Source organism: Alternaria triticimaculans (assembly GCF_023758025.1).
Source record: "Alternaria triticimaculans strain BMP 0046 chromosome Unknown scaffold_38, whole genome shotgun sequence".
NCBI lineage: Eukaryota > Fungi > Ascomycota > Dothideomycetes > Pleosporales > Pleosporaceae > Alternaria > Alternaria triticimaculans.
Window position 1 is genome coordinate 128,822 of NW_026055995.1, and position 26,005 is coordinate 154,826.

Sequence of the window (26,005 nt, forward strand, 5' to 3'; positions counted from 1 at the left end):
AGCGAGTGCGAGACTATGGTGCCTTGCGCAAGAGACATTTCGAGGGATTCGGATTGGATCAAGCTACGACTCTGCTCCCCACTTTAATCCTGGAACTGGCTGTACATGGATCAAGTTCACTGCACAAGACCGCACTCCCGTCACCTACCAAAATACCTTTTAACTCATTCATGCACTTTTTGCCAACTATCTTCGCCAAGAATCCAGCACCTACTTACGAATACGACAACGAAGATGACAACGTGCCGTTCGGCGAGTGTCACACTCAAATGCTCTCACCCAAATTCCTTTCCTCCGGGCGATGGACGGGTTACTACTCGGACCAGCGAAGGGCGTTGGGAAGAAGACGCTTCGAACCGCGCATGCACAGTATTCAACTTGTTGCACGGGACACCACTGAACCAAAGTGGGATGTTGGCGGCTACACCACATATACGATTATCGATTCGCAAAGTCGAGGGACTGACTCTGTCGGAGATTTCTCCCTGGAAGGCCGCGTGCGACACAACGATGGAGATATCTCCTTGACGAAACGATATGTTTCAAAAGACGTGTCATGTGAGTGGGAAGCTCGAATGACACCGTTTGGTATGGTGGGTGCCTGGGGCACTGGACGAGGTCTTGATACGAGATTTGGGGGGTATTTTTGGATCTGGAAGGAGGAATGGCAAGAATTGTAATAAACATGTTAGCTCCATGCCAAATACAGTAACTTCGCGGCGGAATACATTCTTGGTGCCACGGTGACCTACTGTTACTACCGTGTGTCTTCCAGCCCATAATCACCCCAATAATTTACAACAGGGTCTCTACCCGCAGTCATACATTGCCCAAGTTGCTTGGCTGGATCAGCGGCAATGTCTCGCACATGGCAAAGAGCCTCAAACCAGAAACATCAGCCTCTTACCTTCCATGCTCAACAAAGCAAGAAAACTTCGCCACAAACGCCAGTCTCAAAGGCCAGACCAGCACATCACCCAAGACAACACAAACAGCCCAAACATTAGCATCACACAAACCCACACCAGAACTCCGGGACAGCAAAACAGCTTTGCCAATATCCATTCCATTAACCAGGAGAAGATGCATAATCCCCCAGAACGCTACGACACGCATACGTGTCTATCAGACCTCCATAATAAGGCGTGACACTATACCGCATCAATCCCAGTATACTTCGTTCACATCATCACCTCTGCCCTAGACATCCATACCCATGCATACCCTCCCTCTCCATGATTCCCTGAAACACACCATCAAAAACGCCAATGTAACCCTCGCATTGTCTCCTCACCACACCACACACAATCTACGACGTATCCATAGCCTCGCCCGCCCCCGCCCCAGCCTCCGCCGCGGCCTTACTCCTCTCAGCCATCTTCTCCGCCAACAGATTAGCCTTCCAACTCTGAATCTCCTCCCTGAGCTCATCATTCGGAACAACATCCTCAATCTTGAGCGGCGTGCGATTAAACGGGTCATGCGGGTCACTCAGGAGATGCGCCTGGATAGTACCTCTATCAACAATCTGTTTGCTGACAGGAAGCGTGACGGGGTCTTCCATGAGCGACGCCAGGATAGGATCGAGGTACTGATCAGGAATCTCTCCGAGATCAGCTTCCACCATGTCCGCTTGTTCTTTAGCGGTTTTGATACGCTCAGACATGTTTTCCCACTGCGTCATTTGCTCGGGGGTTTTGAGTTTGAAGCGTTGGAGTATCTTGTAGGCTTCGTCCATGTATTCGGGGCGGTAGGAGCGGCCGTCTGTGGCGACGGCGTCGATGAAGGATTGCTTGGACTCGAGGTTGAGGTAGACGTCTGTGACTTCTGCGAGCATGTTGCGTGGGTTCCAGCCGTATTCTTCGGGGTTTTCGACTTTGAGTTGGGATTTCTTGGGGCCGACGAGGGCTTCGAGGTTGTAGTCTAGCATGTGGGCGAGGCGCACGACGACTTCCTTTTTGGTGAAGGAGTCGGCGAGGGCTTCGGTGAAGAGCTTCAACATGGCGACGGTTTCGTTGGTGAGTTGCATGTAGCTCTTGGCTTTACCCTGGGCTGACGACAGCTTTTCTTCCCTCTCTTGACGCTCGGTCTGCTCCATGTTTGCTGGGGCATTCTTGAGCTCTCGGGATAGATCGTGGATTTCCTTGAAAGCGGTGAATGACTCGTCCAGGACGAATGTCACATCGTTGAGGAGCAGGTTGACGAATTGAACGAAGAAGTCCAAGTTGACGCGCGCTTCAGTCGCAAGATGCTCGCGGTACACTGGGTTCGGCCAGATGCACTTGATGACCTGGAAGATCTCGTATCGAATGTTGAACTTGTCAAAGAACTGCGTATGCGTTCCGGTGCTCTCACATTCGATGTAGAACTTCATCAGTGCGTGGAGCAAGTGCTTCATGGCGAAGTCGTGTGCAAAAAGCGTGTCGCCAAGCACACCCTTTGGCTTACCGTGAATCTCCCACACTCCGTGGAACAGAATGGTGACAAGACCAGACTTTAAGTATGGGTTCTTGATGTACTCTGAGCTTCTCAGGAAGGTAATGCAGATCTTGACAATTTCCTCGCACTGAGTGGTTGTGATAATATGTGGCATGTAGCGAGTGATGAACTTGAAGTTTCCAACAATGTCTTCCACGAAATATTCAGGAAGACACCTGAACTGCAGTGGTTGCTCTTCGGGTAGAGGCAGCTGGAGCTCTGACTTAGGGAAGTTGGTACCGGGCGAAGCAAGTCGTAACAGCCACACGATGACGTATCGCATCAATTGCATGGACCGAGCTTGTGTAGTCTCATCAAGCAAGACACCTTGAATGGCTAGGATGCTACACTTGGCCTTCTCGATCTGGTCTTTCATCTTCTTGATGTGGTTGTCAAAGACGGCCAGCTGCGCCTGACTAGTCATGTACTTGGGTCGCTCAGGCTCGAGCTTAGCAAGCTCCTTCTCAAGGTACTTTACGTCCTTTTGAAGGGTACCCAACTTGGTATTGGCTGCCTCCAGACCATAGTGATGAGCGGCCACCGTCAAGAAGAAGACCTCGCTGATGAAGTTGTTGGTACCTGAGGCTTTGGTACTGTAGAACTCATCCGATGCATTCTGGTCGGCATTGATCTTTGTTTCATCTTGGATATCAACGCGGGGTGATCGGCGAAGGTAGTCAATGTCGATGCGATCGATCTTGGAAAAGGTAGCGTCCATGAAAGGCTCACAGAGACGATCTAAAATCACTGTGACATTGACCATGAAGCCGTCTGATGATACTGTTTTCCTGTCCACTTGTATCGCACGCCTCTTGTGGTTCTTATTGACTGTGAGCGCTAACCAGTCTAGCATCTTCTCACGAGATTCCTTGTTCTTGATGAAGGTGTTTGTAATGTCTAGGAGTTCTTCTTGGTGGGTTTGAAGCGTCATGCGGACAGCTCGTTGTGCGTTGACGATGAGTCCCTTATCGACAGCCGCGGAGCCAGAGAAGTAGTTCATGGCTACGTCAGCCTGCATAGGAGATAGACGGAAGAAGGGCCCTAAGAAGCTATGTGTTTCGATGTGTTGAGCCTCGACGTAAGTAGGCAGAAACGTCTCAGACTGTGCCATGGCAGCCACGAGCGGCGGAAATCGGACGAATACCCGCAGGATCAACATGTGTGCCTTGTAGTCTCCATTCATAGAAACCTTGGAGAGGCGCCGGCTGACATCCACCATAGCTTCCACAAGTGTGTCCTTGATGATATCGTCTTCGCCTATCCGCTGGCTCGCTTCAGTGAGGAACTCGTAGCAGATGCCGCGCTCGTCGTCAGGTCCGAGAAGTAAGCGATCAGCCAGTGCGTTCTCCGCGGGTGGGTCTTCCTGGAACATTTCTGGCATGCTAGCCGCGAAGATGCAATAGCTGAAGCACACTCGCCGGGCCTCTTTGACAATTTCGAACCGTGGACCAGTCTTATTGGCGAGGTTCTTGAGCGCTTTGGAAACGCGTTTCCAGCAACTCATCGTATATTCCAACGCATAGCCCTGGTGCTTCTCTGACGCTGCTTCCATTATGATGGAATCCAGTTGATCTGTAGTAAAGCGGATTGGCCTGCCCTGTTCCTCGAGATCGCGTCTGGGGCCTTTGGCAAAGTGTAGCTTATGTCCGTGTGCATCGTGCGTATGGCTCTCGTCCAGAGTTACCCTAAAGATGCTGCTGATTGTCCGATCCTCCCACGCTTCTATGCTCAGTTCCGGCGCCTTCTGGGCGGGCTGCGGTGTGGGGCCATTGCTCGACGACTGTGCGGGTTTAATCGTGATGCGCTTCTTGGGCGGCTCGTCGGTCTTGACGCCTAATTGGGAGAAGGGATTCGCGGTCGGAGTGGGCTTCGGTGGTGGCGCCGGTGATTCAGCGGGCTTTGGCGATGAAGTGCCCGATGATGCGGCTTCGGGCGCGGTCGAGGGCGGCCGTGAAGGGCCATTTGGAGTCGCAGGGCCGCCCAGCTTTGCAAGGCGCTTTGCACGGATCTGGAAGATATCCTCGTCAGCGTGTCTCTTTGACAGGCGGTCGGAAGGTGAGCTCACCTTGTCGGCGTCAGACATGGCGTCCGGCGCAGCAGTGGGTGCAGGTGCCGGTGCAGCATCAGGCATTGCGCTGTCTTGCTGCTCAGGTGTCGCGTTGTCTGGTTGGTCGGACATGGCCTTGTCTTGGTGCTCTGGTTGCTCGGGCGGTTGGTCGGCCATGATGGCGATGTACTGGCTTCAGGCTGCAGCGAGCTTCGGTGATGGGCAGCTGAGAGAGAAGTGCGAGCAGTAGAGAGGCGGTGGGGTAGATTAATGTATAAAGAGAAAGAAAGAAATAGGCCGTGGCCGTTTTGGTACAAGGACGTGGAGTGAAAGAGGCGCGAACCGTGGAGCAGTACTGCGTCAGTGCCTGTGGTTAGGTACGGGTCCCGGAGCTTCTAGTCTGCCCCGCCACCCTAGCCTGCACCCTCGCTCGCCAACTCACGTGTACCAAAGAAGCTCGACGAAGCGCGACGAAGTAGTGCATAGTCATGGACTGTATTTCCGCCCTTATCTCCGGCTTATCTAGATCTGACAGATAGCTCCAGATGTGATCGCTGCCTTGCGCCCTGCTCAACGCGGTAGCGACTATTACCACCAATTTGGTTCATATCACCATCACTTCTCACAGCTTCCTGCCTTCATGAACCGCAGTTTCATAATTCCCAATGCACGACAGTAGATCTTGTTAAGTATCCATTTTCTAAGATCATGTATGCCTACCTTGGAATACTCTTTGTAGAATGCGACCCGGAACATGGCCACCCTTGGTGTTATATCCAAAAGGGAATCCAGAAACTATGACTTACCAGTTGGCCTGCGTTGTACTGGTACCTCTCTATGATCGCTCCTGGCCAAGCCGAACGTTGGCATGTTTGTGTTGGAAGGCCCCTTGATGGATACACGATCTCTATAGTTGACAAAGCAACCTGTGCGACATACTTACCTACATACATAGCTTAGAAGCAACTCCAATCCGTCATGTAATCCTCGGCCGTGTCTTCAGTGTCCGCTTGTTGCCATACATCTTCCCCACCTGCGACGCCGTGTTCATCAACGTGCCAATTCCCCTTCTCAATCAGATCACACCAATTGACCAGAACAGCGGCCAACGGAGTACCATGTGCGTACATAAAGGGGCCACACGAATGATGCCCATACAAAGCATCTTGGCCTTGATCTTCCGGCTTCATGATAGTTCCGTCATTCATGCGCACGTGACCATTAGATCCGATTGAAAAAGGAAGTAGTAGAGAGATGGAGTGTGTGTGTACCCCATCAGGTGTCAGATACAGACCGGCGCGATTGTCAAGAGTGTGGGCATCGCCTCGGAAGCCCACCCATCGGTCACGATCAGACTGGGAAACGAATTGGAGGCCTGATGTTCGCCATGGGAAGAAGAGAAATCTGGGTATCCGGCCTATGTCGTCTTCCGGCGTGGCGATAGTAATGTCAGGATACAGTTCCTGTAGTATAGCACCTATTCGCTTTACAAAGTCTTCGGTCGGAACGTCTAATTGCGGAGCGATGGATGTAAAGATCGGCTTCTTCGCTCGAGAAAGGAATGCGCGTGCGAAAGGAGAGATAGCGGGATATTGGTCCAATATCTCAGATGACACCAAAACAGCGTCCATTTCTTCTTGCTTCTCCTCCTGGTGTGCTCCTAGGTCGTCATCTTTCCCTTGTCCCGGTAGGCGTTTAGTGATCGCGTCCACCAAACTATGCCATGCCTCCAGGGTGATCTTCAATTCTAGGTCCGTCCACCCCTGTAGCCTCCATCCCTGCGCAGCAAGTTCATCTCCCAGGTCTTCTGTATCGATGACGAATTTCTCCGACTCAACACAGTCCCAGTATATTTCTAGCGCAACCTGAAGCTCGTCGAAATACATCTCATCGGGTTCGAAAAATATGTTGTCCATGAAGCATACTTGTCCAGTCGACCACTTGTAGAAAAGACCTCCCGGGTCATATCCAGTCCCTATGTATAGCAAGATGTAGTCTTCGCGCTCCGGTAACATGCCAAGCCATGTGTCGGGAATCATGCGGCCTGGCGGTGGGACACCGATAAGGAAGGGGTTAAAGGCTAGGTGTTGATGCTCTTCGGGCATGACGATGTCGATGCCCGATAGGAAGGCTATGAGGTCATCGTCGAATTCTACCTCGAGGTCTGAATCTGGGTCGTCGGATTCATCCTCCATACGTTGGGCCAAGGAAACGGATGAGGAAGGATCTATGGAGTGCGCGGTGAACCAGTTGCGTTGAATCTTGGGTTGGCGGTCGGGCGGAAGGCGCGAGCAAGCGTGGGCGACGATGCGGTTGTGCAGCTCTATGCACTTTTCGACGTCCATGGTGAATGCAGAGTCGCAGAGAGTAGGCGGGGTTTGCGTTGGTGTACACGTGTTGGTGAGTTGAGGTAGCCGGAAGGCACGGTTAAAGCGCCCCATTCAAGGGAAGAACTGACTCGACACCCACCTAAAGCTGTTAATCTAGAGGTCTACATTGCGTTCGGGTCTTGGAAACATCCTGTGCTTCACCAATATAGTCTGCAGCGCGCCTGTCTAGTGTCTTCCTTGTGTGAGGTGGACGGGTCTTAGACATAGTGAGGAACACAGGAAACAGCAGGAGCAGGAACAAGAACAAGATGATGGCCTAGAACGCAGACGAAGAAGGCGTATGGATCCACGCACTAGGTCGACCCTGCCGTTCGACAGTGGTTCCTGCCTGTGGGAGACTGGTCGCGCTTGCCAGAGCACGCGCACGCAGAACAAGCTGGGGAAAGGGCAGGCGAGCTGTCAGGTCCAATCTGAAACCCTTGTCACGACCAAGACCTTGCCGGGGCAACCAGCAACACACGACGGTAACAACTGGTGCAAGGCGATTGCAGTCAAAGAACAGCCGTCTTGTGCATGAGAACAGGGCCTCCGTGTTATTGGCCGTGCTGGACATGTCAAACCGCACCGGGGGACAAGCTGCTGCCATGTGACGGCTCCCGGGCGTGTGCATGGGTAGTTTACCTTGTCGGTTAGGGCAAGGCGCTTGATGCAGATAGCTAATCGCCTTCTCCTCTTCTCTCGGCCAACCTACAGTACACGCCATCGCGACGACGCTTCACAAACCTTCTACGTGATAATCAACTGAGCAGCTGTCCAGGTACGTCACGCTCGCTCTCATTTCGCTCCCGCTAGGCCGCAATCGCCGAAGCGCTGCGTGGCGCAAGCAGCACTCAGCCGCAGTTGTTGCAGCACGACCCCCGTTGCGGCCATGGTGCCTAGAGCCATAACACCCTGAAGCCGCTGTTCTCCAACTTCAATCACCGCCAGTCCAGCTCTCCATCCACATACTCACCACCTCCCTCACAGATCTTGCTGCCCCCACCGCCGCCTCAATAACCCATCCCCCACGACACCATGGCCGAGATTCGACGAAAGCTCGTTATTGTCGGTGACGGCGCCTGTGGAAAGACCTGTCTGCTCATGTACGTCCTCGCCCTCGCCATCTATGGCCCACGCCCCATACTACCACACAACGAAAGCTAACGGTGCCGTCTCAGCGTCTTCTCCAAGGGCACCTTCCCCGAGGTCAGTACTCGCCGCCCGCCTCGCCTGCATCCCTGAGCCGCGTCAGCCTAGCTGTTCCGCCTGCACTCGCAGCCATCTGTGCCTGCACTCCCTCCCAACGCACCCACTAACGTGCCCGCCTGCAGGTCTACGTCCCCACCGTTTTCGAGAACTACGTCGCCGATGTCGAGGTTGACGGCAAGCACGTCGAGCTCGCCCTCTGGGATACCGCCGGCCAGGAAGATTACGACCGTCTGCGCCCTCTCTCCTACCCCGACTCGCACGTTATCCTGATTTGCTTCGCCATCGATTCGCCCGATTCGCTTGACAACGTCCAGGAGAAGGTACGGCAAATGCCTCACACGCGTACAAGCAGCCGCTGACACACAACAGTGGATCTCCGAGGTTCTGCACTTCTGCCAGGGCCTTCCCATCATCCTCGTCGGATGTAAGAAGGATCTGCGCTTCGACCAGAAGACGATTGAGGAGCTACACAAGACCTCGCAGAAGCCCGTGACACCCGAGCAGGTTAGTAGCCACACTCCACCCACCAGTCACCCACTAACACACCCAGGCCGAGGATGTGCGCAAGAAGATCGGCGCCCAGAAGTACCTCGAGTGCTCAGCCAAGACGAACGAGGGCGTCCGAGAAGTATTCGAGCACGCCACCCGGGCTGCCCTGTTGACCCGGAAAGAGAAGAAGACCAAGAAGTGCTTGATCTTGTAAGCCTGGACAAGACTTTGCGACGATATAGGTCGAGAGCCGCCGCAACCGCGCGATGTTGAGCCTGGACAAGAGCAACACGGTGGCGGCTATCGGGTGTCTAATTAGTGGTCTATTTGAGAAGGAGGGCAACATGTCATGGGCCGGTAGGGGTAGCAGACAAGCCGACTCCTTCCAGTCTGCTTGCAGTCTCATCTCTGACGGCACCTATACGAGGCGTTACTGTGCTGGATCTTTTGTGTGTTTGGACCGTACATCATCTTGGGGTAGTTCATGATGGGGTTATCTTCTCAGAAAGCGTGTGGATCGAGATTGAGCAAATGGTAGGATCTTTCTAATAACCGGGTGCTTTGTTTTGCTCTTATCCGTGTCTACCCATATCAATCGTTGAAGCCTGTGAACTATATAACATGACTGTCTTCTTGGTGACTTCTACATTGTGACCCTACTTTCCATCAAAGTAAAGCTATTGAAGTGATAGCTCAACAGCATTTACATACATGAATGATGTGCCAATCTGAAACACGCCTCCCCATCATCAATCACATCGTGCATCCACCCTTATCTCGCACCAAACACCGCATATCTCTCGCATTATCTCCCTCCCCCTGACTCGCTCGTCACATCATCTCTCCACATACCAAGCCTATACTTATGCAACGCATGTACCAAGACTGTTCCTAAAGTTATCCAATCCTCTTGACCCGGATGTGAGGTTCCGATGTACCGCCCCGCCTTTCTTTTCGCCTCGTCTCTCGCCTCGCGCTGCATATTGTGTGCATGAGGTTAGAGGTTATTGCTTGAGGTGTGCTGGGGCTGGGCCGGTGGGTAAGCTTGGTGGGTACACAGTAATGTGCAGTGGATGTGGATAGGTGGATATGTAGAGCGGAAAGTGGAGATGCGCTGGGGGATCAGGCCACCAAGCTATTGTCGGTGTCTGCACTGTTTGCTTGACGGTGCGTGGTAGATGTGAGGTGGTTTGTGATGTTGGGCAAAGTATATATGTACTGCTTGTTGCCTTGGGGATCTTCGGTGTTGGGAACATGTGCACATGAAATCGACATCATGCGTGGATATATGTATTCATGTATATATCTACAATGTGTCCGCGTAGTGTCTCTCCCCCAAGACCAGATTGCTGGTTGTACGTGCAACGCCGATGATGCTGTGTCCCTGAACGCCCGTGCTAGTAATGCTTATCCGTACCCAAATCCTATATGCTACATGAATATTGAAAGCGCGGTAAATGCTCCTATGAGCGCGAAGAAGGACGTCGAAGTCGAGGATCTCGTAGCAGCAGCACCCTCCTGATCTTGAGACTGCCCAGCACCCGCTGTATTCGAGCTCGCTCCCCCAGTCCCAGTCGCTGTCCTCGATGCCGAAGGAGATGCCGTACCTATAAATTTCAAGTCAGTCAATGTTACTTCGACGTCAAAGGCGAAAAAAGGTCCAAACATACCAGTAGCACTCTCACTCTCAGCAACAACATCCTGCTCCTGTCCCAACACCCCCAATCCCACTCTACTGCCCTCGAAATCAAAAACACTGTACACGTTCTTGAGAAACACATCCCCCACCAACCACTGGTTATCGGCAAACGTCTTTCTGCCTACAATATTACTCCTGCACAACTCCGACCCGTCATCTTTACTCCCTACCCAATCCGCCGTGGAGATGTTGTATACACGATCGTTGAAACTGAATTGTATGGCAGCGCTCGTATCGCAGGGCACGAAAAACGTCTCGCCATCCTGTTCGAAGCCCTGGACCTGGGAATGTAGGGCCAGAGCGTCCGGTTCGGGTACGAGGATGAAGGATGTGCCTGTGTCCATGATCGCCGTTCGGTCGACTCCAGTGGTAAGATTAGCAGGCTTTCCGTCTACACCAGCGTCTTGCAATGGTATTTCCCAGAACCCTGATTCGTTGTCTACGCATTCGATGTAGTTGATGTCGCCAGTGAAACGATCTTTGTTCACTTCTCCCAGATTCAGTTCGCCATCCATCTTGCCATCCTCGCCCCGACTCAGATGTATACCGTAGAGTTTCGCGCCGATGAGGTCCTGGCTCGAGAGCAGGTCCATGATTTGTGGTGCGGCGATTTCATCGTCGCCTGTGCCTTGGACGCCGCGGCCAATGCCGAGGATGCCGTCCATGGGGTATGCGCGGAACTCGTCGGATACGTTCGTCGCGAGGCCGAATGTGAGGGTGGGGGAGAGCGAGGGGCCGAGGTGGAGGACGTCGGTTGCGAGGTGGCCTGACGAGGAACCTGTGCCGTAGGTTACGCTGAAGGGGGTTGACGCGTCGGTCTGGGTGTTGTATTAGCAATTGACCTCGGCCTGATGTCTGACCCGAAGAGGGATGAAAGAGACATAGAGATGGGAAGCACAACGTACTTTCAGCGTACTCGAATCCGCCGTCCCGAAAGTCGCATGCGTCTTACACGCTTCGCTCTCGCACTCCTCGCTCATAACCCAGGTGTTGCTAGCCGCTGAATCGAGCAGCAGGTGGTATTCATCCGTGCTGTCGCCGAACGTTACGGCGACCATGTAGCTGAGATCACTGCCATCTTGGTCTATGGCTACGCTGTTTTCTTGGCTGGGGTTGTTCGAATTGACAATGTTGTAGGCGTTTTGGCGGGATCGTAATGAGGGTGTGCGTATGCGACGGAGCGGGAGCGTTATGGAGCGCGTGGTTCCTGCTTGGGAGGGCGGTGGTTGTGGAGAGGTCCGGTGCGAGTGCGTTGATGTGGAGGCTGTCTTGCCGGAGGTATAGTGGTAAGGATAGAATGCTGTCGCTGTGGGTAGGATTGCTGCCGTTGAGAGCGCGAGCCAGGTCGGCAGGTAGGTGTGCATGGTGTTGTGACGTCGATGTCTAGAGTCTGAGCTCTTCAGTCCTTTCGCCTTTCCAAACGCTCTGTATCGTCTTCTCAAGGAATCGTGGTATCAAAGTCGCTTTCCAGATTCCAAATGCGATATTGTTAACGCGTCCCGTTCGCCTTCAGCCGGCACGAATCCAATCCAATCCAATCGCCAGGAACAAATGTAAATAACAAGGCGCAGTAAACGTATACACAAGAAGAAGGAAAGATAACGACTACGCAATACCCGCCTGAACGAATGGTACCTAGGTAGGACGTGCGGCTGAAAAGAAGGACAATGCGGGTATGATCATCCAAAAGGTACAAGTAGGTAAACAGTCCCTCAAGCTTTCCAAACGCCACAGAAAACCCAAGTTATCGTGAATAACAGAAAGAAGACAAGGACGTAAAACAGTCTAGACGAAAGAAAGCACCAACGCCATCGCGCCATGCACCACGCAAGCCTCACCCAACATGACGTCCTTGGCTCTCTCTCCTTCCCTATCACGATATGGATCCATCGGACGCGCAACCCGGCGAGTTGGCCTATGTGGGGCGCTAGCGCGCCCATCGTGTTTACCCCTGGAACCGACGTTCGTTTGAAACAGCGAGGTCATGTCTGACAGGACCAATGACAGCTGCATGATGTAGCAATCTGCATCGGTTGTCTGGCATCTGGCATCTTCCTCGTTGGGGGCGATGATGGGTTCAAGGCTTTGATTTGCTGGTTGGCAGAGCTGATGTAGACGATCTTAGGAAGGGGAGGTGGGCTTGGCGTAATGCGATGGGCGACGGGGAGGCCGATGGGGGACGATCGGTTTGGGAGTGTCGTAAACTGATTATGCGATGGTCCTGGGCGATGGAAGAGTCTTGGTAGCACTGCGATTTATGGAACTTGAGCAGGTGTCTATAACGGGTTCGTTCAAATGTTTCTACGAGATCTGGCTGCGGAAATTTGCCATCTACTATTTCGCACCCGCCTGAATCATTTCTGGTGCTTTCTTGACACCTACCACCTTCTTTGCCTCCATAATCTCCAGCCTGCTGAGACCCATACCGCTCAGGTATTCGTTGAAGCTGCCAAGGACCATCTCCAGACCTTGTCTGAGACATTCTCTGGCTTCATCTACTTCAGGCACTTTCCTCCTCTCCGCTTCTGGCTTGCCGTTCGTCTCCTTGTCACTCCAATGGATCGGAGCTGTTTCCATGTACTCATCGATCTTCTTCAACGCAATAGTGAATATACGCACTATGCTTGGGATTCCTTGGTGAAAGCGTCCTAAGCTGTCTTCGGCAAGAGAAAACACCGCAAGATTTGCTAGTGCAGTCGCGGCATTGCAAACTTGGGAAAGTTGAGAGTAAGGTGCGCCGAGGACGACAATGTTCGACGTCCGTTGGAAGGAATGCTGGAACAGTAGGCCAACCGGGGAAGAAACAAGCTTGTTGTAATAAGTCGTGAAGAACGACTCAGCTTCCCTGGCACCTTCTTGGGCCTTCTTCATTCCTTTGTTGATCGCTTCCCGACTGTATGCTTGCTGTGCGTTTCCTGGAGCGCTGTGTGACTTTGCAATACTGGCGGTTGCTGCTTCGACATGTTCCCACCTAGTACTTGGTTGTGGTGGCGCAGCAGCAATCGGCTTGTCGTCCTTCAGCGGTTGTGCGATACGAGGAACCAAATTGATAGGCCCGGTTGGCTTGTCTGGACCTGATGCGTCGCTGGGCTGGTAGGCTGGATCGAGACCAGCACTGACGCGTTCGATAAGCCACTTGAGCTGTCCCAGACAGATGTCCGTAACTTGCTGATGTGTTGGGGCCTTCTTACGATCCATCTCGCTGTAGATAGTCTTGCGGCGCTCGGGAAAGGCGTCGGTGATGAGGGCTAGCTCCCAGAAAGCAATGGCCTGAGTTAGTTAGCAGTGAACAGATTAATAGTATCGCTTCGTCTTACTTTGACAGTATCCTTCTTCGACTTGAGTCCATTCAGAAGGGATCCATTGGGGTCGGTAGAGTCGTTCGTGATGGGCACATCGTTCTTCAAGGGCTCTTGTGCGAGGTACACATCGAAGGTCTTGTTGACAAACTCCCAAAGCACAACGAGAAGCGTTCCTTCTGTGACGAACATGAAGCACAGAGGCAGGAACGGAGCAAGTCCTGTAGGTGTGGAAGTCTTGGACAAGCTCCAGAGGTATCGACTGAAGCTGTAGTAGTAGCTCCAGATCAGGTTTCGGGTTCCGAGGTAGTAAAGACAGAAACCGGCAGCTGCAATGACCGAAGCCAAGAAGGTCGACTGTGTTGCAATGCCCTTGAGCGATCTCGTAAGGACATGTCTGGGCTTGGGGCCCCGTCGCGCTGAGGCGGAAGTGGTCGCTTCACCCCGCTCCTTCTTAGGCTTCATCGCCTGCAACTCAATCTTGTCGTAGTCCCTCCACAAGTGTACTCCAGATTGTGCTGCTGATAGTAGGTAGAAGAGATAGCGCAGGTAGAGCGGTCTCTCGTTCAGCCGGAATCGCTCGTGCATGCGGCCGGCCTCGATAAAGTTGAGCCTGGCTTGGGTGCCCCGCGACCAGATGTACGTCTCGACAAATAGCATGGCGGAGAAGGCGTATGCGACAAGGGTGATCAGCGTCGCAGGACGGAAGAAGTATTTCTTGAACGTCTCGAATCGGGTCTCTGTTTGGCGGCGGCCAACATGCCACTGGGCGACGCGAAGGACGTAGATGGAAAGGGCGGAGAGGAAGATGAGCAGAGTCCGAATGCCAGTGAGGCCTAGAGGAAACCACAGCCATAGCACTGTTTCTGTTAGTAGGTGTGTCTGGATTTCATTCAATGTCTCTCACTGTTGTCCCATTCTCCCATCCAGCACGCGATCGCATAGCATAGCAGCAGCGTGTATCGACTGGCCTTGTTGAATCTTCGGTGCAGAGCTGGCGTCAGGTAGTCTCTGTACGGGCGCACTTGCGTTCCCAGCGGTGCGAGCGCCATGTTTGCGACAGTTCGGGGCGGAGTGAGCGTATTAGTGAGGAACGGGCTATATCATAGCAAAGAAGCAGAAGGATGGCGTCGCGCCAAGGATAATTCGAACGCGCTGGTGCGGCAGTCTGGTGTACTGCAGCAAGGAAAGCTGCCCGACTTTATCAAACAAACATTGTTGATCGGCGCAGCTACCACTTCGTCGCCGACAGCTGCACGCTTACCTAAGGGATCCGCTTGTGCCTTGAGCCATGTGCCCTAGCCGCGGTCCTTCGTCATCGCCGCAGGAACCACCGAGCACCAACCTCCAGGTAGCCACGATTGGACTTGCGTACTAGGCTGCAACAACCCCATACACGATCGCATAGCTTCAAACATCGTCCAGACACTCTTCTAGAAGACCGCCGAGTGCCGCCTCTCTTATCCGGCACCATGTCGTTCCAACGCTCCAGCGCCCTCGAATCGCAACCCACGACATGGCGAAGGGACGACGATCCGTCATACGCCGATGACCCAGAGTTCCGCGACTTCGCCGACAAGCTTTCCGACGACCTCTTCGCCCTGACCCGCAACGTCGCCCGCCTGTCGCAAGAGACGGGCAAGCTAGGGACCAAGCACGAGACCGCCCGTGTGCGCGAGCGCGTGAAGACCACCGTCGAAGAGACATCGGAAAAGTTCAAAGAGCTCGGAGAGGGATTGAAGAAGATCACCACCTGGCCTGACGTCGGGGTATGGATGCCTCGTTCTTGAGATGGAAGCCGATAGCTAACAGACCACAGCCCTCGCAGAAGTTCACGCAATCGAAGCTCCAGCGCGAATTCAAAGCAACACTCACCGAGTTCCAACACCTCCAGAAGCAAGCACTAGAGAAAGAGAAGCAGTCGGCACAAGCGGCACGCACAGCCCTGCAAGACGTATCATCGCCAAGCGAAGAGCGGGGAGGAGACTTTGGGCAACAACAAGAGCAGGAACAGCTGCGCTTGGCAAACCAGGATGAGGTCGACTTCCAGGAATCGATGATCATCGAGCGCGAGTCTGAGATCCGCAACATCGAGCAGTCGGTTGGGGAACTCAACGAACTGTTCCGTGATGTTGCGCATATGGTGCATGAGCAGGGTGCTCAACTCGACATTATTGAGGAGAACGTCGAGGTCACGCATGATGCGTCGCGTGGTGCACATGTGAACCTCAAGCAGGCGAGCAACTACCAGAAGAGCGCAAGGAGTAAGGCGTGCATTCTGCTGCTCATTCTCGCTATCGTTTTGGTCATCATCATTCTTGCGGTCGTTTTGGATTAGATGATATATGAATCATCTCTGTAATGGTTGGTTCTGCTTGTTTCGGCGTTGCATTGTATACTTGGGGGGATCTTATACCATGGTGCATTTCATTGCAAATTTCTGTCGTTTTCGAATCGTGTTTTTGCCAGCTATGAAGTTTGGCTGTCTACCGCATGGCCTGCAGTGGCTCTAGTCTTAGCAAGGTCACATCTAATCTACGTGCAATATTTCCTCTCTCACTACTGTCCATTTTCTTCTTTGGGCTTGTTCGCTCCTTCCTTACCATTCACTCTTGGTCAGGGTCCGACTGTTTGGGAAGCGACGCTAAAATGAATCCCTACCCATATTCAGCTACCTCGCTTCTCGTTCCATCTGCTCTTGATCTTCACAATATTTGCAGCGTACCTCCTTCACGAGACTTCTGCGTCTTTCCCAAGCGGCGTGGGAACCACCGACTCGACCCGACATCAACACTTCGCACGTCATCGTCATTGTCCCGAGGTCTACTCAAACAGGAGTCATGCCTATCCTGTCGCGTCGAAAGAAAACGACCGATCGGCCACTCCATGCGTAAGTGACTCTCCTTGACACGAGGCCTATGTCTGACACTGCTCTAGTAAAACCGCACAACACGGCGGTCCCGACAACGTGATCGTCGAAGTTGGTCCGGAAGGCCTCAAGTACCACGTGCAGGCGGCTTTCCTCACACACTATTCCGAATATTTCTCGAAAGCTCTGAATGGACCCTGGAAGGAGGCCGAAGACAAAGTGGTGCGGCTGGTCGACATTGACCCTGACGTTTTCAGTCTCTTCATTGAATGGCTGTATACCCAGAACATGCCTAGTGACGAAGTACTCTGGGCGAACAAGTTTGATCCAGACGACAACATGTGGAAGATCCAGCTGTACGTGTTTGCCGACAGGTTCGCTGTTCTTTCTTTGCGAACAAGCTTGAACCGGAAGATATCCCTTGAGGATTTCTGGACCCATGCAGCGATTATCTACGCCTTCGACAACCTACCACCCACAGACCCAATCCTGGACCTTTTTGTGGATCTACACTATGCGACATGGACATCTCCGAAGAGAGTTCAAATGGATCCGGTCACGATGCACAACTTACCCAAGGATTTCCTAATACGTTTCTACCAGAGGGTGGGCTACGAGTGCAAGAGAGGCACTATCCCTACGAAGAACTTCGAGCTCGACAGATGTAGCTATCACGGCCATGTGGACGATAAAGAGAAGGCTTCTTGCTGGTATCGCCACATGTCACGGACCAAGAAGCGTGTGATGTCTCGCCTGGACAGGGTCAAAGTTGACACTGATGATGATGACGACGGATGATATGTTTAGGGGTGTAACAGGATCGTTACCTTCCGGGTATCTACACAACGCTCTGTAATCTAGCTAGCCATCCGCTCTATGCGCTGTTGACGGGTTCGCCCTTCTCATCAATCAAGCTCTCTTCAGTCTTGACTGGACCTTCACCAACACCTGTCAAGATGACTCTGCTGACACCCTCTTCCAAGAATGTGATGGCGGGACCGGCGTCAAACTTGACCTTCTCAAGCGCGTCGGCGTTGGCCTGAACAGCCTGGCCCCTCTCGCCTTGCCATCCGTCTTTCTCGTTCAGGATCTGCTTGAACAGACCAGCAACCTCCTTCTCGTTCTCCTCAAGGTAGTACACAACAGCGTTTGGGCCCGCATCGAAAGTGTACGCAGCGATAATCTTGCCCGCTGCAGCGTTGATGCTCTCAACAACCTTGATAGCCGCACGAGAAACGTCGTTGAGGTAGAAGATTGGGGGGAAGGTGTCGAGGCAAGTAGCGTGGAAAGAGTTGCTGTCCATCATGGTAAGCTTGCCAAAGGCCTCAAAGTCCTTGTCCTGGATCGCCTTCTGCATCTCCTTCATGCGCTTTGGGACCGTCTCGGTAGCTCTTGACTGGAAGAGGCTGGATGTAGCAACAGTGATCTGCATACCAGAGGTACTCGACACACCCTTCTTGGCTGCGCTAACAACCAGGATCACAGCGCGCATATTGGGCCAGTGACTTGCAGGCGCAACCTGGAACGCAACACTATCACTACCATCCGAAGCGGAGCCCTGTTCCCAGCCTACATATCCGCCGAAAAGCGAGCGGCACGCGGAGCCAGAGCCCTGCCTTGCGATGCGGGAGAGGTCGGTCGGCGAAGAAGGGAGCTCGTAGAGGTTTGCAATTGCGCGGACAAGAGCAGCGAAACCGGCAGCCGAGCTAGCCAATCCAGCGGCGGTGGGGAAGTTGTTCTCGGAAACGATGCGCAGAGGGAGGTCGGCGAGTTTAGCGAGGCTGGAGTCCTTCTCCTCGAGCTGCTTCCTCAGTGCCCTCAGTTCCCTGAAGCACGCTTGTGTCCTAGCACCAGAAACATCCTGCGATTGGCCGTTGAGGAGGAGTGTGTCTTCTTTCGGGTAGTTGGACGAGCACGACGCGGTGGTGTGGGTGCGGAGGTCCGACTGCGCAAGGGTGACGCTGAGGGAGGAGTTGGTGGGGAGGTTGAGCTTGGGGTCGCGCTTTCCCCAGTATTTGATCACGGCGATGTTGACCGGGGCGGTGGTGCTGGCACGGTGGATGTCGGACATGTTGATGTTTGCTATAGGAGAAAGAAGGGAAGGAAAGAAGCAAAACACTGAGGGTAGCGGTGAAAGTCAAGGGGGCTTGGTGGGGTTTAATGTTTATATGCAGGGTCTAGTTGGATGCGGTCTAGAAAGCGCGGATCTAGGACAGCAAGTTAAGACAGCGGAATTGTTTGCGCAATGACAGGTTAGACAGGTTTAATCTTGAAAATTGGCCGTCCACCGCAGACTATTCTCCGGTGGTAGAAAGACCTACACCTTGACGCTGTCCAAAGCGGTGGGATGCGGTAGCTGACGGCCAGCCAATCAGACGCACTTGATTCCCGCAAAGGCCCGTGCCCAACATTTCTCGATGGCTTCCGTCACCATCCCGAGTTTCTCGGAACCCGACAAAACCAACCTCACACATCTCCACCACAATGTCCTCGCAAGACGACCCAGCAGCCGCCTGCCCCGTCGACCACAAGACACGCGAAGCATGGCTCGCTCAAGCCCGCGCCCAAAACGGCTCCACACCACCAACTCCCCATAGCACACCCATCCCAACACCCGCCGCCGCCGCCGCCGCCGCCGCGCCAGCACCCTCCCAATCCGCCGTCCAGCAATCCTGCGACTCCTCCACGCTCGACCAAAGCACCACCTCCCCACCCCCAAGCAGCACAAGCATCCTCTCGCAAATCCGCCTCGGCACCGACCGCGAAGTAAGCACAATACCACGCGCCCTCCCCGACCAAATCGCAGCACAACCCTTACCCAATGCACGACCAGCAAACAACGAGCGCGACACCGGCTCAGACAAAAAAACCGGAAACTGGATCTACCCGTCCGAGCAAATGTTCTTCGACGCCATGCGCCGCAAATCCTACGACCCCTCCGCCCCAGACATGCGCACCATAGTGCCCATCCACAACGCCGTCAACGAGCGCGCGTGGCACGAGATCAAGAGCTGGGAAAGCGGGCGCGGGAGCGAGAAATGCGGCGGGCCTAAATTGGCGAGTTTCTCTGGGTTGAGCACGAGTTTAACGCCGCGGGCAAGGTGGAAGAGTCTGATGGGGTATCAGCCGCCGTTTGATCGCCATGATTGGGTGGTGGATCGGTGTGGGACGAAGGTTGAGTATGTGATTGATTTTTATGCGGGCAGGGATGAGGGGAAGGTGGGGAAGGCGTTGAATTTTTATTTGGATGTTAGGCCCAAGTTGAATAGTTGGGAGGGGGTTAAGATGAGGATGGCGAGGTTTTGGGGGTTTTAGATGTGGGTGTGGTGGGTGGATGTGGGTTGTAGGATAGATTTTGTATATATGTATGATTAGTTGACTTGGAGTGGGGGGGTATAGACAGGATCTTGATGAGTATGGATAGATGTATATATGAACGCGAACGGGAATAGAGTAAATCTCGCTCAAGAAGGGAATCCTGCGCCTGAACGCGCAGTCGACGCTACCATACGCCTCTATGCGCCATGCGTCCATCTGAGACTTAATTATATCCCCGGAACAACTCCCTCTGAGAACCAATCCTCCCACCCTCCACCATCAAGATACGTACAGCCGAACGTACGACAAAAGTCTATCCCTCATCAAAACCAGAACGCATTCATCTCAACCGCCTCCTGATCTAGTAAACATCCACGCCCAACTTCCTCAGCTTATTACAATTCTTCAACTCCATATTCCGCGCCTTATTCATAGCCTCCTGATCGACACTAAACCACCCCTGCGCCTCTTCCATCGCCCTCCTCTGCCTCACTCTCTCATTCTGACACCTCGTATTCGTAATATGCACATACTGATTCTCAGCGATATCATCCAACTTGCGCCACTTCTTCGGCGTGTAATCATGCACTTCCTTGGGATCGACGTAGTAATCTATCTTTATCCGCGTGGACACGCGCTTGAGTGTGTTGGGTGAGCGCGGTGTTTCGAAGACGAGGTTGGGGCTTGCGGAGGTGGAGGTTGAGCCGGAGAAGAGGGAGGAGAGGAGGGGGAGGACGAAGAGGAAGAGCAGGGGGAGCAGGTTGGCGAAGGCGGAGGAGAGGTTTTGTTGGCCTTCGCTGCCGGGGGGGACGGCGGTGCCGGGGCGTCTGCGCGGGCGGCCGCCGCCGAATTGGTGGACGCGGACGCCGGGGCCGCCGCCGAGGTTGAAGACGAATCCTGGGCCTGTGTCCATGCCGCCTGTGGTGTGTTAGTTTGTTGGCGTCTTCTTGTTGTTCCTGTTGTGCAGTATGGACCACGACTTCAAGACCGAGGTTTCCAGGCAAAGGAAAACGTACCAAAAGGCCCTCCAAACGCACCCCCAAAGAACTGTCTAAACAACTCTTCAGGCGTCATCTCCTCCTCAAACCCACCCCCTCTTCTCGCAAACCCATTCCCAAACGGACTCGCACCACCCCCTCCATTCGCACTCGCATGCGCCCTCGGATCAAACCGCGCATCTGGATCCCCGCCAAATTGATCGTACTTCTTCTTCTTATCCGGATCGCTCAGCACCTGGAACGCCTTGCTGACCAGCTTGAACGCATCGTCCGCACCATCATACCCGTTCTTGTCCGGATGCGTGAGGAGGGAGAGCTTGCGGTACGCTTTCTTGATGTCCGAGTCTGAACAGCTGGCTTTTACTTCTTCCAGGCCGAGGATCTTGTAGTAGGCGGTTGGCGCGCATGATTTGATGCGTATTACGGCGGCTTTTTGCTCGACCGTGAAGGCTCGGCCGGCGCTGCCGTCGTGGTGGTCTCGCGATTTGGCGTCGGAGCCCGAGGTTTTGCCCGACATTGTGTCGTGTGTGAGAGGCGGTTTGTGGGGTATCGGTGTGTTGTGGTGGGAGATTGTGCTGCCGGGGCAGGCAGCGGTGGGGGTGGGAGGCCGATGCGCAAGTGTGGACGGCTGGTGATGATTTGGCGGCGATGGCGATGGGTGTGCGTGAATCAAATATCGTCCCGTGACGGGGTTGTGGTGGTATTAGTCGTTAAAGCGTTATCTGTTGTCTGTCGAAGTTCGCGAGTCCCGGAGGCCAGTTTCCATGTGCTGGGTTGGCACGGGCGGGCGGTCCACTTGCCGGACCAACGTCATGGTCTTCACCCAATCTCAACCCATGTACCCTTCTGCGCGCATTTGTTCCTGAGCACCGGACATATTCACCCATCCGTCAATTCTTTTACGCACTTGAACAGCACACCCAGACCCCACGATGCCCGAACAACCGAAAGCCTCCATGCTGCAATCGCTGAGGAATTGGGGAGGTACGTCTATCCTATCACTTCCTTATTCACCTCCTCGCACGTGCCTCACATTGTCTTGTACAAACATCGAGGCAAAGTCACTAACTCAATCATTCTTCTACAGAGAACTCCGTACCGCCAACGCTCCTCGCCACCCTAATCACAGCCCAACATGCCCGTCCGTTCCAGTTCTTCCCCATGACGTTCACACCCGTCTTGCTCTTCTCCTCCTACCTGAACTTGAGCAACTACAAGACCGATGCTGCTGGCATAACGGCTGCATGGAGTGGACTGTATGCATTGCTCGCTATGCGGAGAAGTCAGGTATGTTTAAACCATTCCTTCACGTCGAAGAATTCTTTCATCGGACTACACTGAGAGTGGCAAAATCTAACCAAAAACAGGGCATCAAGAACAAGCTCAGCGCTCGCGGCATAGTAAGAGGAGGCTCACTCGCTCTCTGCGCGATCAACGTAGCAGGTTGCGGTCTAGCCTACACATTCGGCAAGCGGGAAAAGGAAGAGAAGAAAGCGTAGAGCTCGACAAACGCCGTCATTTGTAACATTATGTATCCCTAAGATTGTAATCTCTAAAACTAGTCATACGATCTTGCAATGAGATCTATCAGGTGCAACCCATCTCAAAGACGCCGTCGCTATGCTGAACAATCGACATCATTTGCGAGATACCTTATCAATCCCAGGCATCACCCCAGCCTTCCTCTTCTTCATCCGCCTTCGGCTCTTCTTTCTTGACCTCTTTCTTGGGCGGTACGATGACTTTTCTCGTTGTTCCCGTCGTGCTCGACCTGCTTCCTACCGCCGGTCGAGAAGCCCTTGCTGCTGGCGTAGCTGATTTAGTAAGACCCTTTGGAAGAGCGTTCTTCGTGGGCTTCTTCGCATTCGATTGAGCTGCCAACCATCCCGCGAAGTCTGGCTCGCCCTTGTCATCATATGACGTTGTGGATGCTGGCTTCGACACGGCTGGTGTACCCCATGGGTCCTCCTCGTCTTGTGGATTTTCTTCTTCGTCCGCGAAGCCGCCCCAGTCATTGTTGAAGTCCTCTGCCTCGTCATCAAACGCCGCTGCTGGATCTGGTGATTTGATGGTAGGAATTGAGGCGGTACTCTTTGCGCTATGGAGAGTCATTCCGGGTTTTGATGCTACGGGAACTGGTGGTTTGCTGGTTATTGTGGTGGCTGGTGGTACAGAGGACGATCTTTGATCCGCTGCTCCATTGGTCACAGAGTTGGCCTGCATCTCGCCGCTTGTAGATGCTAACTTGTTTGTGAAGCTTGAAATGGCCCAGCCGGCCCACGAGGTATCATTTGCAGGTGTCCCAATCCGTGGGGTAGGTCCCCCGCCAGCGGCGAGACCTGGTGATGGTAGCACGGTATCCGGCATTGTGGCCGCGAACTTGCGGATCCGCGCAATGTAGATGTCAACACTCTTCTGTGCTTGGTCGCGAATGAGTTTCTCTTTGTCTACCAAAGAAGGACACATGATGGGGAGCAGCTTGGTCGCACAGTCATCTTCCGTGAAGAGGTCGGCTGTTGCGGCCAGCGCAAGCAGCGCAGCGTTTCGAGCGTGTACGAACGGGTCACGTAGCGAGCGAGAGAAAGCGGCTGCGAGGACTTTGGCTCGGCTCTGTCAACATGTTAGTGTCTGTTTTGTACGTCGAACACATCAAGACGTACACTAGCGCCCAAGTTCCGCGCAATCTTTCCTAGACAGATTGTAGTGTTGGTCCGAATACCGGGTTGTTCATCGTTTGCCGTCTTTGCTAGATGGCGAAGAAGCTCGCCATTCACTGTTCTGTCTGATAACTTGGGTACCACGGTAAGAATAGCTTTCACTGTCTGTTCTCTCACTACCGGTGCGATGTCCGAGAATCCAGTCACCTGACGATGTTAGCATTTCGTTCAAGAAATTGAAGTGGCGCTTACCATCTGCGGGAAAATCTTATCGTTCACAAGCTTCTGAGGTAGATGATCAATCATGAGCGGCAGGTTGTCTAACAAGCAGACCCGTATCCCTCGATCTGGGTTTGCGAAAAGCCGTACAACAACCGGTGTGATTTGAGTTTCGTACTCGTCGTCGGAAAGCTTCTGTCCGATTTGCATGACAGTACTGAATACCTTGGCACCTCCGCCCCCAAACTCGACAGACTTCAGTAGTTCAGGAAGTACCTTCATCTTGAAGAAATCCGCCGGGAAGTCGTCCGCGACCGCATCGAGCTTTCTATGATAGGTCAGTACACTGGTTAGAAATGGATTCTGGAATCACCTACCCGAGTAGCTCATTCCGCTCGTCCTCAGCTTTCAATCCCAGATTCTCAATGTCGTCCGTCACTTGAATCAATGGTGTTTGGAAGAAGCCTCCGATCCGCTTTCCCTGATCCAAAAACTGGCCCACGCTCATACGCGACTTTGGGTTTGGGTTGAGGAGGCGTTTGTATGATTGGTGCATGCTTGGTGGAATGCTCTTCATTTGCCCTAGCTGGTCGCTGCTGTTGTAGCTGCCGTTGAAGACCTCGAAGATAAGGATACCATAGTTGTATGCATCTACGGCGTGTGTCGGGTTCTGTTTAACGACCTCCCACCCTCCTTTCGAAACCTCAGGAGCCATGTATCGTCCCGCATCCGGTATGAGACCGCCATACGTGGGTATTATTGAATCGTCCTCTTTCACAGAGCTCAGCGCATCGAAGCCGCCAAGTTTCCACTCCCCGCTCTCGCTGAAGAATATAGAGGCTGGGCGGATGCAGCCGTGTATCGACGCAGCATCGGCATTCACGAACTTGAGCGTCTTCGCAATGTTGTGTAGCCCCCATTTTGTGGTCTCTTCTGTCAGACTCTTCCTCTTAACATGCCAGCTGAGTGGGCTGAGTCGTTCGGTCGCGATGTAGATATATGTCTCCGTCTCTACCGTGTCCAAGACCTTCACGACTCCTGGATGACGCAGGGTGCGTAGTTTGCGGAGCGCATTGCGAGCGAGGGGCAGTCGCGACTTGTTGGCGGTTATGTCGAAGGAGAAGATGCTGCATTTAGAGCCGTCTTCCTAGCAGGCGTACGTTAGCAGGTGTTCGCGCACAGGCAGACCTCCGGGCCATACTCGCTTTGTGCCGTTGTGCAGTGTCCAGATGGAGTCGTTCAAATCGACCCGATCCCCAAATGTGTAACCAAAGGCCGGGCCTTGCGATATCGCAGATGCGACCGCTGATTTGAGAAAATTCATAGCGCTGCTGTAACTTTGGTGAATCTGTACCGCAAGCACATGCAAGTGCACGTAGAGGCCAGATGCGCCTGCCCCACCGGATCATCGGCACGTGATAGCGCGATCCACGCTCAACGCACAGCCCTGGAGCCCTTGATTCTTTCCGTCCTCAACACCGGACGACACAACAATCGGCGCACTCTCGCCTTTACTTGCCGCCTCGCATCGTTCTCTCACCCACACGCATGAGAAATCACAAACTCCGCATGGCTGCTCGCAGGCTGTTCTCACATCGTCTTCTCCCGTATGTCGCGCGGAAGCGGCACCTTGTCCTAGACGCGTCTCTCCGGACTAAGCCCACTCTATTCCGAGTCGGGTCAGCGGATTGAACCACACAGCAAGTAAGTAATCAAGCACTGACAACTGACGCGGATCCCTTCTCGCATGATGACCATTGGTAAAAGGTTAGATCGCTGAGAACACTGAGATGGTTTGCCTTTGCGCCTGCTGCGTGGCCTAGTATGTCGCGGCCTTCACTGTTTGCGCGTGCTTGCCCGTTGAAGAAAGAAAGCGGAAGCCTCCAGTGCAGCGAGATGCTGCCATGCAACAAACAAACTGAAGAGAACTGGTCCACATCGTTCATTGTCGCTTGACTTTTTCAACGATAATCCAAGAGTACACGCTAACATTCATGTACTATGATAGGTACTAGCTTCTACCTCCGTCCAACATTCCAAATGGAGGATCATGAGAGTGAACAACAGGCGCTTTCTGAACCTCGTCCCAAGCTGCCACATCATGGTCGGCCTGGCATTGTCGACAAGGAAGTCTCAGAGAAGCCTCCCACCGTGAGCCAAAGTCACACACAGCCGCGCCGAAAGAGTGTGATATCACCGCCTCCACTGAAGCGTCAACGTACAACATCCGGCAAGCCCAACTCGACGATTCAAAAGGCAGGTCTTTCGACTGACCCTAGCGCAATCACGCACAGGTACGGATGATGTTGAAGAATACTTAACTGTACTGACGAGTACTATAGCTTTAATGAACA

The 26,005-nt window shown here is 53.5% G+C and overlaps 12 protein-coding genes across 12 annotated transcripts; 5 read left to right on the forward strand and 7 right to left on the reverse strand.

Moving 5' to 3' along the window:
* Positions 1-1,309: 1,309 nt before the first annotated feature.
* J4E78_010751 (uncharacterized protein) lies at positions 1,310-4,702 on the reverse strand (the record flags this gene model as incomplete). The annotated part of the gene is made up of 2 exons (XM_049371327.1): positions 1,310-4,486; positions 4,544-4,702. 2 exons carry the CDS (start codon positions 4,700-4,702, stop codon positions 1,310-1,312), a joined length of 3,336 nt encoding a protein of 1,111 aa, XP_049216980.1.
* Positions 4,703-5,481: 779 nt separating this feature from the next.
* J4E78_010752 (uncharacterized protein) lies at positions 5,482-6,870 on the reverse strand (the record flags this gene model as incomplete). The annotated part of the gene is made up of 1 exon (XM_049371328.1): positions 5,482-6,870. One exon carries the CDS (start codon positions 6,868-6,870, stop codon positions 5,482-5,484), a length of 1,389 nt encoding a protein of 462 aa, XP_049216981.1.
* A 1,059-nt stretch (positions 6,871-7,929) lies between these two features.
* Positions 7,930-8,806, forward strand: J4E78_010753 (uncharacterized protein; the record flags this gene model as incomplete). The annotated part of the gene is made up of 5 exons (XM_049371329.1): positions 7,930-7,997; positions 8,073-8,100; positions 8,226-8,423; positions 8,473-8,607; positions 8,654-8,806. The coding sequence occupies 5 exons, from the start codon at positions 7,930-7,932 to the stop codon at positions 8,804-8,806; spliced, it is 582 nt and encodes a 193-aa protein (XP_049216982.1).
* Positions 8,807-10,023: 1,217 nt separating this feature from the next.
* J4E78_010754 (uncharacterized protein) lies at positions 10,024-11,655 on the reverse strand (the record flags this gene model as incomplete). Its single annotated transcript, XM_049371330.1, has 3 exons — positions 10,024-10,199; positions 10,263-11,109; positions 11,197-11,655. 3 exons carry the CDS (start codon positions 11,653-11,655, stop codon positions 10,024-10,026), a joined length of 1,482 nt encoding a protein of 493 aa, XP_049216983.1.
* Positions 11,656-12,625: 970 nt separating this feature from the next.
* J4E78_010755 (uncharacterized protein) lies at positions 12,626-14,642 on the reverse strand (the record flags this gene model as incomplete). The annotated part of the gene is made up of 3 exons (XM_049371331.1): positions 12,626-13,561; positions 13,609-14,450; positions 14,498-14,642. The coding sequence occupies 3 exons, from the start codon at positions 14,640-14,642 to the stop codon at positions 12,626-12,628; spliced, it is 1,923 nt and encodes a 640-aa protein (XP_049216984.1).
* Positions 14,643-15,062: 420 nt separating this feature from the next.
* J4E78_010756 (uncharacterized protein) lies at positions 15,063-15,928 on the forward strand (the record flags this gene model as incomplete). Its single annotated transcript, XM_049371332.1, has 2 exons — positions 15,063-15,359; positions 15,410-15,928. 2 exons carry the CDS (start codon positions 15,063-15,065, stop codon positions 15,926-15,928), a joined length of 816 nt encoding a protein of 271 aa, XP_049216985.1.
* A 502-nt stretch (positions 15,929-16,430) lies between these two features.
* J4E78_010757 (uncharacterized protein) lies at positions 16,431-17,257 on the forward strand (the record flags this gene model as incomplete). Its single annotated transcript, XM_049371333.1, has 2 exons — positions 16,431-16,480; positions 16,528-17,257. 2 exons carry the CDS (start codon positions 16,431-16,433, stop codon positions 17,255-17,257), a joined length of 780 nt encoding a protein of 259 aa, XP_049216986.1.
* Positions 17,258-17,333: 76 nt separating this feature from the next.
* J4E78_010758 (uncharacterized protein) lies at positions 17,334-18,530 on the reverse strand (the record flags this gene model as incomplete). The annotated part of the gene is made up of 1 exon (XM_049371334.1): positions 17,334-18,530. One exon carries the CDS (start codon positions 18,528-18,530, stop codon positions 17,334-17,336), a length of 1,197 nt encoding a protein of 398 aa, XP_049216987.1.
* Positions 18,531-18,943: 413 nt separating this feature from the next.
* Positions 18,944-19,774, forward strand: J4E78_010759 (uncharacterized protein; the record flags this gene model as incomplete). The annotated part of the gene is made up of 1 exon (XM_049371335.1): positions 18,944-19,774. The coding sequence occupies one exon, from the start codon at positions 18,944-18,946 to the stop codon at positions 19,772-19,774; it is 831 nt and encodes a 276-aa protein (XP_049216988.1).
* Positions 19,775-20,138: 364 nt separating this feature from the next.
* J4E78_010760 (uncharacterized protein) lies at positions 20,139-21,292 on the reverse strand (the record flags this gene model as incomplete). Its single annotated transcript, XM_049371336.1, has 2 exons — positions 20,139-20,695; positions 20,794-21,292. The coding sequence occupies 2 exons, from the start codon at positions 21,290-21,292 to the stop codon at positions 20,139-20,141; spliced, it is 1,056 nt and encodes a 351-aa protein (XP_049216989.1).
* A 415-nt stretch (positions 21,293-21,707) lies between these two features.
* Positions 21,708-22,274, forward strand: J4E78_010761 (uncharacterized protein; the record flags this gene model as incomplete). Its single annotated transcript, XM_049371337.1, has 3 exons — positions 21,708-21,759; positions 21,863-22,062; positions 22,143-22,274. The coding sequence occupies 3 exons, from the start codon at positions 21,708-21,710 to the stop codon at positions 22,272-22,274; spliced, it is 384 nt and encodes a 127-aa protein (XP_049216990.1).
* Positions 22,275-22,431: 157 nt separating this feature from the next.
* J4E78_010762 (uncharacterized protein) lies at positions 22,432-24,975 on the reverse strand (the record flags this gene model as incomplete). The annotated part of the gene is made up of 5 exons (XM_049371338.1): positions 22,432-23,385; positions 23,436-23,639; positions 23,685-23,979; positions 24,029-24,798; positions 24,853-24,975. The coding sequence occupies 5 exons, from the start codon at positions 24,973-24,975 to the stop codon at positions 22,432-22,434; spliced, it is 2,346 nt and encodes a 781-aa protein (XP_049216991.1).
* Between the last annotated feature and the right edge of the window lie 1,030 nt (positions 24,976-26,005).